This window comes from Gymnoscopelus braueri (assembly GCF_963280865.1).
Source record: "Gymnoscopelus braueri genome assembly, chromosome: 19".
In the NCBI taxonomy this organism is placed as follows: domain Eukaryota; kingdom Metazoa; phylum Chordata; class Actinopteri; order Myctophiformes; family Myctophidae; genus Gymnoscopelus; species Gymnoscopelus braueri.
This window is the reverse complement of record NC_137621.1, coordinates 39,256,229-39,270,291: the sequence shown is the minus strand read 5'-3', so window position 1 is coordinate 39,270,291 and position 14,063 is coordinate 39,256,229. Positions and strand designations below refer to the sequence as shown.

Sequence of the window (14,063 nt, the reverse complement as noted above, 5' to 3'; positions counted from 1 at the left end):
CAACTGGAACCAAATGGACCTGTAAGGGTTCCATTTGTACACTCTCAAAGTTTTGGGGGTCCATGGCCTTATGCATACCAAACTATTCCATTTGTACACTGTCAGAGTTTTGGGGGTCCATGGTCTTATGCATACCAAACTATTCCATTTGTACACTGTCAGAGTTTTGGGGGTCCATGGCCTTATGCATACCAAACTATTCCATTTGTACACTCTCAAGAGTTTTGGGGGTCCATGGCCTTATGCATAACAAACTATGGGTCCTTGAAATTAAAAGGCTTGAAAGCCACTATCCTTTTCCCATCTATGTTGGGAAAAGGCTGCTATACTTACTCTGAGGACATGTAGTATGTGTGTGAATATTTAAGTGTGGCTGTGTGTAACAGTTTTGTGTTTTGTGGTATATTCTGTAGGGTCCAATGGGCCCCCGCGGTGATCCAGGACTTCCAGGTACGATGGGACCCCCAGGTCCACAAGGCCCTAACGGACTGTCCCTGCCTGGAGAGCCTGTAAGTCAACTTTAACTGCTTCCTAAAACTTCTATTCAATTCCACTAAAACTACCCTCACGCATGATATTAGGCCTACAGAAAAGCACGGTAATCATCACAGTCAGTAGTTCTGTCAGTAGGATCTGTGCATAACTGTAGTCCTGGGTTCCAGAAGCTGGCATACCCTGTTTCCTGTTCCGGTTCATATACGTTTCCAGTTCAAATATCAGAATCAGAATTTTATTGTCACAAATATATATATTTTTACTAGGGATGCACCGATATATCGGCCACATATCGGTATCGGACGATATTTGCCAATATCGGTCAACATCGGTATCGGTTTTATTTTTTGCTGGTTAAAGTTACAGGAGTTTTTATTCTATGGTGTTTGTGATATGAAATGCAAGCTTACCATAATCACAGTAAACATTATGATGTCATATTCAAGGGCTTTTTTAAAACTAACTCCAGTCACTTTCAGTTCAGCACAGCTGAGGTGTGTGTCACTGTCCAGCTGACGCTCGTTGACACTCGTTAATGTTACTTTCATCAAGGCAATTATATTGTGTTTCTGCGGATTCTGAACAGTTATAGTGAAGATGTATTTTCCCTGGCACCAAAAACTAAATAAACAAATATCGATATCAGTATCGGCTATCAGCTAAATTGTTATTCTTGGTCGATATCGGTATCGGCCAAGAATTTCCATATCGGTGCATCCCTAATTTTTACAGTTGTAAATCAGTGAGTGAATACACATAGCATAAAAAGGAGTAGGTAGATTAGACATAAGGTGCAATGAGTGGCAACGCATCGGTAGGTCCACATAGCAGCAGGTATGTACATGCAGTTAGACACAAGGGGCAAAAAGTTGCAGCACAACGGCATGCTGCCAAGAAATGGGCTTGCCACCCTCTGGAACCCAGGACTACAGTTATGTACTGTACAGAGCCTATTTTGTTTGTAAAATGTGGAATACATGTGACAGCCACCACACTTAACCCATTAAGACCGGGAACGCATCTGTGTCATTTTAAGATTTCTTTGGGCTATCAAAATAGCAGATCTAGAAGCTCATAGCGTGGCACAGAGTGCCGCGCTATGAGCTTGTAGAGCTGCTATTTTCTGAAAAATCTTGAAAATTTGTGCAAATCTTTGAATACATATTTTTAAAGCGAACATTTATAAAATATTTTGTTTCAGGGACCCCCAGAAGCAAAGATTTGAGTAACAAATGTTCCCTTTAGAAAATATATATTCAAATATTTGCAATATATATATATTAAAAGATTTTTCGAAAAATAGCAGATCTACAAGCTCATAGCGCGGCACTCAGTGCCGTGCTATGAGCTTGTATATCTGCTATTTTTGAATAGCCCAAAGAAATCTAAAATGACACAGATGCGTTCCCGGTCTTAATGGGTTAATACATGTTTACAGCCACCACACTTAATACATGTGACAGCCACCACACTAATACATGTGACAGCCACCACACTTAATACATGTGACAGCCACCACACTTAATACACGTGACAGCCACCACACTTGATATATCGTTGCTGTCGGGCAGAAACCTGGTATCTCTACATTTCAACTTCGTCATACTACAGTGTCACACTCCAAAGAAATAGCTGATCTACTAGCTCAAAACACGTCATTTTGTGATGCGTTTTGCGCTTGCAGATCTGCTATTTTTGCTACTTTAGAATTTGAATCCTGCAAAGTAACAGTTTTTGACCTACAAGGTTTCCACCGGACAGCAACGATATGTGACAGCCACCACACTTATGCTCACCAGTGATAAGTGATCATTTAAAAAGGAATCTACAGCTTGAAGGCAGATGAGCTCAGATTCTCTGTTACTAGTCTATCAGTAAGTGTGATTTATACTTGATGTCTGCATTGTCAGCACCTCATTTGTGTGGTCATTAAAGATGATTCATGGATGGATGGATGGATGGATGGATGGATTGATTGATTGACTGGACTATTTTTGCCAGCCAGATAGACTCCTTCCTCCTTTCCCTCTTTCAACACATGGATACGAACGCATTCCCATTTGTAGGCCTAAGTGAACGAGAGAAAGACCAGAGCAGTTAGGTTGCAGATATTTTTTTTCGCTGCGTGATCTTGATTGGTATTTCAACTCTAACCTGTCCTCTCCCCCACTCCTCCTTCAGGGTCGCCAAGGACCAAAGGGAGAGAACGGAGACGCAGGTCTGCCCGGTCGTCAAGTGAGTGCTGCTTTCTCTTTTTTATTTTGTATTCCCCAGCTGTGGTTTTTCGAACAGGAAACCGGAGGCTATCCATGGAGAGAAAGCATTGCTACTGGAGCCTGGAATCGGTCCACATGGCGAGTTTGAAACCACACTCAAAGTGGGAGGTAGACCGTGCCATCCCCCGGAGAGGCCCCGACTCTCAAATCAGCCCACTGATTGACACACAGTAGAAGGCCAGTGATGCAGTTAAATTATTATGGAGCGCAGACTCGTCTTACCAGCAGGAAACAGGGGAATGGAACATGTTCTTTTCTTTGGTGCTTGTGATTGAAGAGGACTTTGTGAAAAAGACTCTGAGACCACGTCGTCGTGGGTTTTGAACATCTCTCGTCTCCTGAAAGTCATCCCGGGGATGCTGCTCGATGGAATAGAAGTCTCAGGAAGATCAACCTCCACAAATTGGATTACTACGACTCCAACGGTTCCCGCTGTCTGTTTGAATGTTTTCCTGGAGGTTCTTTGGATTTTGGACGCGGTGCTGTACCAAGTCCAAAGGCTCTGTGCAGACAATGGGACCTCAGATTTGCTGAGTTCGACTTGGCTTTGACAGGTTTTTTTTTCTTTTTGGGAGGGGGGGGGGGGGGGAGGGCTCGCTTCACTTTAGATGGATTTATTTGGCATTCTGAAAAGATCCCCATGGTTTCTGAAGGCCATTTCTGAGTGGCCTGGCATTACACCGTCATCTCCTGGCTGAGGAACCTCTCATTCAGCCAACTTCCACCCTTCAACTGGACAGAACTTCACCACTGATTACTTTGACCTAGAAATAAGGCAGTTGTGAGACATGGGAATAATCACATATTGAGACCTGGGCAGCCTCAGCGCACTGTTAGCACCATCGTATTGTTTCCCTCCTCGCACAATCAAGCTAATTATGCCAGCATTGTCCGCACGCGGTTCCAGTAAACACATATGCAGCAACAGTTTTAAAAAAATTAAATAGTTCCGGTTTGGAGGGAAACAGATGGTCTATCATCTTTGGCTACATCATTAGGAAACTGCAGACATTTTTATAGAGAGTCATTTGGGACCTGTATGAATCTTATTTTCCTGATCATTACCATTTGATTAAGTGTGTCTGCTTTATTTACAGGGTTCCTCCGGGCCAAGCGGCCCTCTAGGCCCAGTCGGACCAGCCGGAGCACGGGTAAGCCTGTTCAATGTACACACTCTGTTGACAGCCTACACAAAAAATCCAGCCAACACCTACTTAGACATATGCTTTGCATGTGAGCACTTACTTAGCTCAGCATGTATAGAGGTACTACCATGTTAACAGTTACTTTGCATGTTAACCATTTTGCGCCATGCCAAAACCGTTTTTCCTAGTGCAGTGCGCTCTCCTAATAGCCTGCACGGTACTGTAATTCATTTTCCAGCACCACGCTCAGTTCAAGGATAGAAATAAGACCCGAAAGCAATATATCTCAACAGTACTGATGTGTTGGATTAAGGTCCCCAGTGTGTTGTACCCCGGGTGTCAGCGTATATTGTTGTTTCTTCACAGGGACCACCAGGGAAGGAGGGACAATCTGGACCCAGAGGCCCACCAGGAGCAATGGTGAGTTTGTGTGTGTGCGCGTCTGAGTGCGTGTGTGTGTACCTGTATGTGTATGTGTGTGTGTGTATGAGTATGTCGTTGTGTCGGTCAGAAACCTCTTATCTCCATATTTTAACTTTTTTTTTGTAAATGAACGCCCTACTTGATCATACTACAGCGTCATACAAAAGTACAAAACGGTACAAAAGTAACAGTTTTGGACATATGAGGTTACCAGCCGACAGAGACGATACGTTGTGTGTGTGTGTGTGTGGGGGGGGGTTATGTGTCTTTCTGTTGAGAGATGTAAATACCCCCTTGGAGCGTGCGTTATTTCCTGATATATGTAAAACAATTACCCCTCTGGTTCTGCAGTTCCTCTCCACTGGAGCAGCACATAAAAACGCAGACTGTATTCTCTCGGCCCTACAGAGAGAAAAAAGCAAAGAGAAAAAAAAAAGCGTGCATCTCATTTTCTTTTTTCTGTGGTTTGGTGAGGCCTGTATCTACTTAATCGTCCCACAATGCCACAGTGCTGCGTGCCAACACGGCATTCACGTGCACTATACCATTCTAGACTCTTCCAGAGGAGTTTTTTTAGCACGGGTTGGTGCGTGCGGTACATACTGTACACATCCCATCTACATGTGGTCTTGACTTCCACCTCCGCTTTAGTGCGTTTGGAGTGGTGTATCAGTGGTTCTCAAAGTTTTCCGCGTTCAAATTAAAACGTGTTTGGCCACGGACACCCATCTGAAAAGGGTTTGTGCGGGGGGCCCCCATAGAAGATTTGTGTTGTTAAAACGTTTAGAAAATATTCCACATTTTTTCCACAAGTTTACAGCCACCACACAAGAGCTGTAGATCTGCAATGCTCGTAGATCGGCTATTTTCAAATAGCCGATATATAAAGTATATAGAGTTACATTGGTTAAACAGATTTTGATGCTATATCAACTAATTTTGCTAGACCCCACTTTGAGAACCGTCTGTGTATCATGTGCCTACAGCAGGGGTTAAGTACACAAAACACACATCTGAAATTGAAGCTCATTACATCAGTTAATCGTTATAGTCTTGAGGTCTCCGCACGTAACGTGCACTAGGTCAATATTACACTTTGTACTGCGTGCGTAACGTGCACTAGGTCAATATTACACTTTGTACTGTGCGTGTAACATGCACAAGGTCAATATTACAGTACACTTTTTGCTTTTCTTTCCAGGGAAATCCTGGTAATCCAGGAGTACAGGGAATTTCAGGAAAACCAGGGAAGGGCGGAGAAACAGGAAACCCGGTATGTGCAACGCAACTCAATTCCACGGACAGACCCCGATGGTCCAGTGTTCATCCAGAATTCTGATGTTTTTCTTTGTTTTACTTTATTCTGTTTATTTGACAGAGACAATGTACAAATTTGAACTGACTTCAGCAACAGAAATCTGATGCATTGTACCAGATGTAGCTATTAGCTAAGAACTAATTTTCCTCTACAGTCCCTGGGCGGGTGTACAACAATAAAACAGAACAATCACGCTGTATACAAAACACTCAAAACACATAAAAAGAATGCGTTATGATGCAATTACACTACGTTACAATACTAAACCATAGAGGACGTTGTCCTCTCAGGTGAACTGGTGAGGAACATCCTGTTATGGTGAAAGGGAGAACAGAAGTTCATGAGTTCAGCTTCAGCGTTGAGTTCATGTTGGCACGTTTGATTAGCCTTAAGCCGTGCTTTGACTTGAGATTTAAATGCTTGCAAGTCACTATTATTTATAATGTCTGAAGAAGATCTGCATTGCAATAGATACCCAATTGTTGTCTGTTATTTTCACAAAAGTATTAAGCGTTCCCCTTAAATTCACCAGATGTCTTTGGACATTAACTGCCTAATTTGAACGTTAAGCCATGGTTATTCGTGTTCCATTATGGCGTTGCCTCAAAGCTCAAACAACGTGTTTTTCATCTTGGCACTGACCATGGCGTTCTTCTCTTTAACAGGGACCAGTTGGCATCAAAGGAGAAAAGGGAGAGAGGGTATGTATTCTGTTTATTAGAGTCTCATAATCATGCACTATTTTGATATGACATCAAGACGAACTGGTCTCATTAAAATGTCTTTGCTGCTCAGGGAGACTTTGCATCCCAGAACATGATGCGCTCCATCGCCAGACAAGTTTGTGAACAGCTTGTGAACAGTAAGTAGAATGTCTCTTTAGTCTATAAAGCAGTGGGTCTCACACTTTTTTCCATGCCAAGAATGGAAAGTGAGTTTAATATTTGATATGTATTTGGCCGCCGACCCTCATCTGAGCATGTTTTGTGCCATGCAAGATTTGTGTAAAAAGAAAACCAAAAATAACCCTGGGGGTCGTCCCCTGACACCCCTTTGAGAACCAATGGCCTAAAGGCCATTTTACAGCACCTGTAAATCTAGATTTTATTTTGTGCATCTTTTGCTATTTTCAGTTCTTTCTTTTAAAGATTAGAGCATTTGAAGTGGTCAAACTAGTAATATTATGTTTAGAAGCATTTTCCCTAAATTACATAAAAGCAAAGGTTAAAGCCTCTGTTTGTGATTTCTTCATCTGGTTGGCAGAATGTAGAACAGCAGGAACAATATTACTAAAACATCATCATTTTGATCATATTGTGTTAATTGTTTAAGAAACAGCGCTAGTGTGTCGGGGCTCCTTTCATACTGACTCACAAATCTCATATTAGGACTTTGGCCATACACAGTTTTTTGTTGTGAGATTTTATTTGACTTTAATTCATGAAATCATGTCATTCACCTCTTACAGGCCAAATGAGCAGGATCGACATGATGCTGAACCAGATTCCATCTGGATACCGCAGCAGCACGCCTGGCCCTGCCGGCCCCGCCGGCCCTGCCGGCAACCAGGGAACTCGCGGAGAGCCCGGTCAGCCCGGCCGAAGCGGAACCCCTGGTCACCCGGGTCAACCTGGTCAACCAGGAGAAAGAGGTATACACCCAAGGGCTGGTTCCATTATTTTCCATGTGTTGGAAGTGTCACAGGGTCTCGGAGAAGAATGACGACAGAATAGTTAAGCACGCAGTGGCATTTGACTATGGGAGAGTCTCTTTTCCCTGTGTTTCGCCCAGGTGGACAGGGTTTTGAGGTTAGGTTTAGGCATCATTTCTGTGAGGTTAAGGTTAGGTTTAGGCATAGTTTTTGTGAGGTTAGGGTTAAGGTTAGGTTTAGGCATAGTTTTTGTGAGGTTAGGGTCAAGGTTAGGTTTAGGCATAGTTTTTGTGAGGTTAGGGTCTAGGTTAGGTTTAGGCATAGTTTTTGTGAAGTTAAAATGTTAAGTTAAAAGTTAGGGTCTAGGCACAACCTGGGCGACACACCAATGAAAGAGGGAGTCCCATTTGATTATGGTACCCATGCTGTTCCATCGGGCGTGAATTAAATAACATAATTGTATTACCTTGTGACGTTTGCACATGGATTAGGTTAGATTTATACAGTAACATGAGACTTTTCCATCATGGTTAATGTTTCGGTTGTTAGCCAGACCCATTTGGTTGTTTCCAGAGGAGATGTTTGTAAGTACAAACTGTTACTGTTGCTGATTTCTCCACTTCTGATTTTCTTTCCAGGTTTGCTAGGAGAGAAAGGCGAGAGAGGAAGTCCAGGACTTGGACAGCGAGGACAAAGAGGTGGAAGTGGTGCACCAGGTAAGACTTTTCCTTCTTCCCTCACCCTTTGGATCAGAGATCCATTTGATTCCATTTTGACTGATCTCCGGGAGGAAATTCAAGGGAGTAAATAGGGCTTTAACTCAACTACCAAGAATGTTGTTTAAAGGGATAGTTCACCCAAAAGTTTTTGTCGCATTCCTAAGCCAATAATTTGATGACCAGCGGACCGGTAGGCAGCGGTTCCGGTAGGAGACACAAAGGAGACTCTTTGTGTCTCCTACCGGAACCGCTGCCGGTCATCAAATTATTGGCTTAGGAATGCCACAAAAACAAATAAGTATCCATGAATTCAAGTCTCCATGGGGTGACTAATCGATAGAAAAAAAAGTTATTTTGGGGTGAACTATCCCTTTAACCACTTGAACCTCAGTGCCGCTTATTCTGAGGGTAATATTCGTCAGAAATAGCTGCCGAATGTTCACACAACTGCGGGAACGCGTCATGAGCTTGTAGATCCACTATTTCTGGCGAAGACATTTGGCATGGAAGGAAACGAGAGCAGACCAAGTACACAGCCAACTTGGGTCCGTTTCACTAAGTATAGAGGGTTCGGTTTTAGCGATGAACGCACTGATATCAAGGAACACACAGTACATCATCTTCTTGTTGTACTGTGCCGTCCACATCGCAAAACAGCTGTAAAGCTGTAAAGATGAACAATGAGGCTGCTATGCCCCATGTGCATCGCAGTGAAGCATGGAACATAAAAGCATCTTCACGGAGGCTTCCTGTACAACCTTGTGTTCTTCAGCAGCTGCAGATGGTCTGGTGTATCTCACTGTTCGCTGCCAGGGACGGTTTTAAAATTTTAGTTCCAAAATGGCGACTTTTTTTGGTCGTGCTAGATATGGTCTGTGACTATTCCTCCTAGTCCAATTAAAATCACGGACGCCAAAGAGCAGCCATGATTTGTGTGTGTGTGTGTGTGTGTCTACACGCTACAATCTTCAGTGTTCATTTAACTCGGAGAGTAGTGTACCCTTACAGGTCCATGTGGTTGCATTTGAACACTCTCTGGGTTACAAAATGGATACATGAACACTGAGGATTTTCCTGTGCAGTACCTTCATTCAACGCATGCATACATCCTTGGGGAACACTTGGAATTGTATTCCCAATTCTTTCATTTCTTAATGATTTACAGCTCTCATGCACATAATAGCTATTATGCAGAAACCCACATCCTGGCCATTTTGAAATTCCACGATGCATGAACTATTGTACTTTAAATGGAAAGTGACTACTTTCCATTTAAATGCCTCATCAGGGATTTGCTTGGTGTTTTTTTTAAATTGATCTCTATCCTGTTTGAGCTCTAGAAATAACCAAACATGTTGTATTTAGTCTGGGCCGAGTTATTATTAGGACATTGTCTGCATGGAAGAAGCCGCAAAAGGAGCCTCAGCTGCAACCGATATTCAGTTTGTTTCCTCGGAAAAGCCCACCACCTCAGACGATTGCCTATCATTGGGGGGAGGGGGGGGGGGGGGTAGTGGGAAACAGCAGGCAAACAGCAGGCATCTCCTATTGATGTGTTGCCTACCCCAATCCAAACACTGCCATGTCTGTCTTTCTATGAATGAAGTGAGAACAGACTGAGCAGTAGTAGGAGGAAACCCACACAGATGACTCACTCTTGTGTGTGTGTGTGGGTGGGAGATTCAGATTGTTGTACAATGAGCTTTTCCTTGGTGGCTTCATTGACAACACATGGGCTCATTTAAGGGAGTCGGGGAGAAAGAGAGAGAGAGAGTGGGGGGGAAAATTCCACCCTGGGATTTTTGCGTCTAGACAGAGGGGGCCGGGGGGTAACTCCACTGAGCCCCCCTTAAGTACTCCTTTTTTTCGGGTGGGTGGGGGGGCGGGGGTTGTTTTTGTGGTCAAGCTTTTTAATTGGGTCGTCTAAATATTTAATATACAGTGCTACATACCAGTGTGACCCATATCATTTCCGTGGTGATGTCATTGGGTTTCCTTCTTGGCAACAAATCCTCCTATTTGAAAAGTGTGCGTACCTTCTCTCACCTCTCCAGGGCCACCAGGCGAGTCGAGAACGGGTTCCCCAGGTCCCTCAGGCTCTGCTGGGCCTCGTGGCCCTCCGGGTCGCCAGGGTAATGCCGGGGTGAGGGGACCACCCGGCCCTCCAGGATACTGCGACTCCTCTCAGTGTGTTGGCATTCCTTACAACGGACAAGGATATAATCCAGGTACATTGAACAGTATTTAGGTCTTGCATGGCACAATATTACATAGCAGGTTAAATGGATGCACACTAATTTTTATTTGCAACTCAATGCACTACCTTTTTGCTTTGATAATGTATGGCGATCAGAATATAAGGGTTCCAAAGGATTGATGTTTGAGACTAGTGAATGAGACAGAAACATCTTTGCACACTGATACGTCAAGAGGGAATGTCCACACTGTGGCTTTCATATTTAATAATCCATGGTGGAAGCACTTTTGCTTTGCATCGCACCATGGATTATTAAATATTGAAAAGAATGTTGCATCTGAAAACCCCAGTGTGGCGTTCTTGCAGTTTCTTGCAAGGCTTCTTCTTGGTTCCTTCTTATTGGTTCCTTCAATGTGCAAGCATTTTTCTGTCTCTCTTCTATAATATGTTGGCGCCCCGATTGGAGGACCTAATCGTTTGGACCGTTTTTTCTCTATTTCTTGTACGACTTAAGTATACAGAGCTTAAGTGGTTAAGAAAATCACAAAAAAATCTTCTCAGTGTTGTTGAAAATGAATGCCAACTTTTCACGAGGAACCCCTATATTCAAGAAAAAAACATACATTTGACATAGAATACTGAAAGTGGCATGTGAAGCGTTGTGAAGTCTGGTTACTCATATAGAATGAGATGCAGAATGCAGATGACTTTGTGCCACAGAAAACACTCACACCCTCTTTCAACTATTTTCAGGTACGGCATAGTAAACTAAGCCGCCTGTGCTGCTTACACTTTGAAGTCCTGTTTCTGAGATGTTTGCCCGTTCACTAAAGGGGCATGTAAGGATTAATCACCATGGACATAATTAATGAGCAACGTTAAAACGAACCAATAAACTGTAAAGAAAAAACAAAAAACAGAGAGGAGTGGACTGGCACTAACATCCAATCGCAGCTGCAAGCTACAGTGATGGCAACCTACTGGCCTGTTTGCATCTTGAACCAAAAACCCGGTGGAAAAAAACAGAGTGAGAGAGCATTTTCTACGAAGGAAGGAGCATGTACAAAACAAAACTTCACCCAAAAACAACTACTAACCAAAGGGATTTCGTAACTGACAACAGCAGTGTTAACATGTCAATGAAGAGGTGATACCTGTAAATAAACTAATTTGTGCCTTGTAAATGATGTTTGAAAGTCAACAATTCACTAAAAATCAAGTTAACATCTGTATTGAGCTTGTGCCATATAACACTCTGCTTACTTACTGCCAGCATAACCTCTGATTATGATGCGTTCAATGATTTATATACAGTAGCTAGTGCTCCGGTCCAGACTGAAGCATGTGCCATTTGTACAATTAATCATGTTTTTGTGTGTTTGCCAGACCATTGACAATGTGGTTTTTTTCCTGCGATTTGTTATGTTTTTATTTTATATTTTATTTTACTTGATGATGTCCTATATTCTTATCTAATACCTCAGCGGGTTTTAGGATTAGAAAGGAAATTGAGACAAATATCGGTCCAGAATGTGTTATTGTCAATGTCATCCTTACATTTTGTGTTTTTTTTTGTTTTTGGGTTGTTATTTTGTATTTTTGAGGTTTAAAAATAAGAGTGGTTTTGAGCGGTTTTCAAAACTCTCCTGGCATCTTAAGAAGGAAACAACCATGCCAGATTTCCATAGCATTGTGCAATGTAACACTAAATGTATGTTGTGCATGTTAAGATGGAATACTGTAGAATGGACACATTTTTTTGATTGGCCAAACTAAATATTTTCTAGCCGATCGCTACGAGCCCGAGCCTGCGGTCGTGTCTATACCTGAGGAACCAGCCGAAGATTATGAGACAATACAGTCACCTGGTTACACACGAAACCAGAGAGGAAAGCGGTCACTACCAAGAGATGATACTGAGAGAATACCATCATAGGCACAAACATGAGTTCTCAAAAAAGTGCTATATTAAAATTATTTCAATGGTCACGTGTAAGTATGACTTGATAAAAACTCTACGGGTTTGATACCCCTGGCTTTATTGAACATATATTTTTGCCAAAGTGAGACAAGTTTAGCAAGAGGAGTACAAAACTCTAGATGTTATTTCATTACAAAACCTGTGTGCTTGCTAACTGTTCCCTTAATTGTCTCTGCTTGTAATATAACTGCATCAAGTGTTTATCGGAGTCCAATGTGCAATGCACTAATCATGTGAAAATCAACAAATATGTCAAGAGTAGTATGTATGTTTTTCAATGCTTTCCAAAAAGCTATGTTTATTTCACAGTTAGGGAAAAAAAATTCACAATGTAAATCTGTTTGCCATAATGATTTTATCCACATACATCTCCATTCCAGTTAATGCAAAGATTGGTCATTGTGGCTTTTTCTAAGTCCTGTAAGCCAAAATTAATCCGAAATATTGTAACAATTCACAGCTGACAATCTTTTTTGTTACCAAAGGTGGAATTGCATGTCTGTGTTGTATATTTAGGGACGTTAAGTATTTCTAAATCAGAAAATAGTTGTTGTTTTGTATCAATGCAGTTGGGATTTGCGTGCAAGACTATGGACATAGAATTGCTTTTCTCATGTTTTAACTGCACATTTGTGAATTCCACAGCCTTATTTTCTTATTTATTTCTGAAACAGAAGAGGCATTTTTCAATAAAACTACTGAAAATGTAGCATTTGTTCTTGTCTTCCAGTCATTTAGTTTAGCAATTAAGAACATCATCTTTCACTATTAAAAGGTCAACAGAATGATAATTAACCACACATATGTAGTGGAAAAAGATAAAAAGAAATTTAAAAAAGTACAATAGTTGAAATAAAAGCACTATGTGCAATCCTACCTTATCAGCAGGTGGCTGCTGAGCCAGTGCTTGCGAAGCCTGGATGTGACCCGGTAACAGCTCTTCACAAGGTTTGTTAGAGCCACTATGATGCTGTTATTAGACACATCCATGCACTGCATAAAATGTAACATTATTGCCTCAACAGTGCCTCACAAGTGGGCACATCGGCATACGAATAGAAGTAAACAACTGACTGGCACTATGCCACCTATAGGAACACCCATAGATGAGCCATATACAGGGGGGTGACATATGCTCTGAACAGTGCACATTTTACATTTACAGAACACATAGGCAATTTCCTTAAAGGACGACTTCACCCATTTTCAACCTATCTTCATACAGTATAATAGGTGTTCACTAATGCTAATGATAAAATTATACAATTTTTTTCTACTTGGTCTGTGTCTCATAGGAGGGCTGTGGACTGTCCAGAAACCCGTCTACCAGTGACATCATCGTTAGGCAGGATTTTTTCCTCCAAAAAGATTAAACATTTTTTATTCAGATTTTTATTAAGGCGAGAACAATGGGATCTATCATTGCATTGCAACTTTCCAGGAATACAAAGCCTGCAGTTTCTATTAGCTTGGATTCCCCATCGATGATGTCACTGGTAGACGGGTTTCTGAACTGTCTACAGCCCTCCTCTGAGACACAGACTGATTAGATATTTATTTTACCATTTTATTATGAGTATTAGTGAGGACCAATTATATGAAGATAGGTTGAAATGGGTGAAGTCGTCCTTTAAAAGCATATTGGCGTGAGCATATATTGTCGTTGGATGTCACTGTCATCCCTGAGATCCTCTGAGAGGATATGTCCAAGATATTTTAATTCCCTAGACACACCCAGAGCGGCATGAGATAGAACACTGGAAACATGGATTTCCTGTCCTCTCTATATCACAGAACACAGGAAAACAACAAAGGAAGCACCATAGATGACAGGGAGGCACCATAGGAAGCACCATAG

General features: G+C 42.0%; 1 protein-coding gene across 3 annotated transcripts in view; it reads left to right on the top strand.

Annotated features, from left to right (window-relative positions):
- The window catches only part of col12a1a (collagen, type XII, alpha 1a), a 93,743-nt gene extending 80,829 nt beyond the window's left edge, over positions 1–12,914 (top strand). For 2 of the 3 annotated variants that reach the window (XM_080414725.1, XM_080414726.1), the window contains 11 exons: positions 414–509; positions 2,677–2,730; positions 3,869–3,922; positions 4,283–4,336; positions 5,541–5,612; positions 6,323–6,358; positions 6,453–6,519; positions 7,126–7,308; positions 7,947–8,024; positions 10,082–10,255; positions 12,012–12,914. In XM_080414725.1, coding sequence (XP_080270851.1) covers positions 414–509; positions 2,677–2,730; positions 3,869–3,922; positions 4,283–4,336; positions 5,541–5,612; positions 6,323–6,358; positions 6,453–6,519; positions 7,126–7,308; positions 7,947–8,024; positions 10,082–10,255; positions 12,012–12,160 — 1,017 coding nt within the window. In that variant the 3' untranslated portion in view covers positions 12,161–12,914. Of the gene's footprint in view, positions 1–413; positions 510–2,676; positions 2,731–3,868; positions 3,923–4,282; positions 4,337–5,540; positions 5,613–6,322; positions 6,359–6,452; positions 6,520–7,125; positions 7,309–7,946; positions 8,025–10,081; positions 10,256–10,977 lie in introns of all 3 variants that reach the window. The other variant, XM_080414727.1, reaches the window with a different exon arrangement.
- The last annotated feature ends 1,149 nt before the right edge of the window (positions 12,915–14,063 follow it).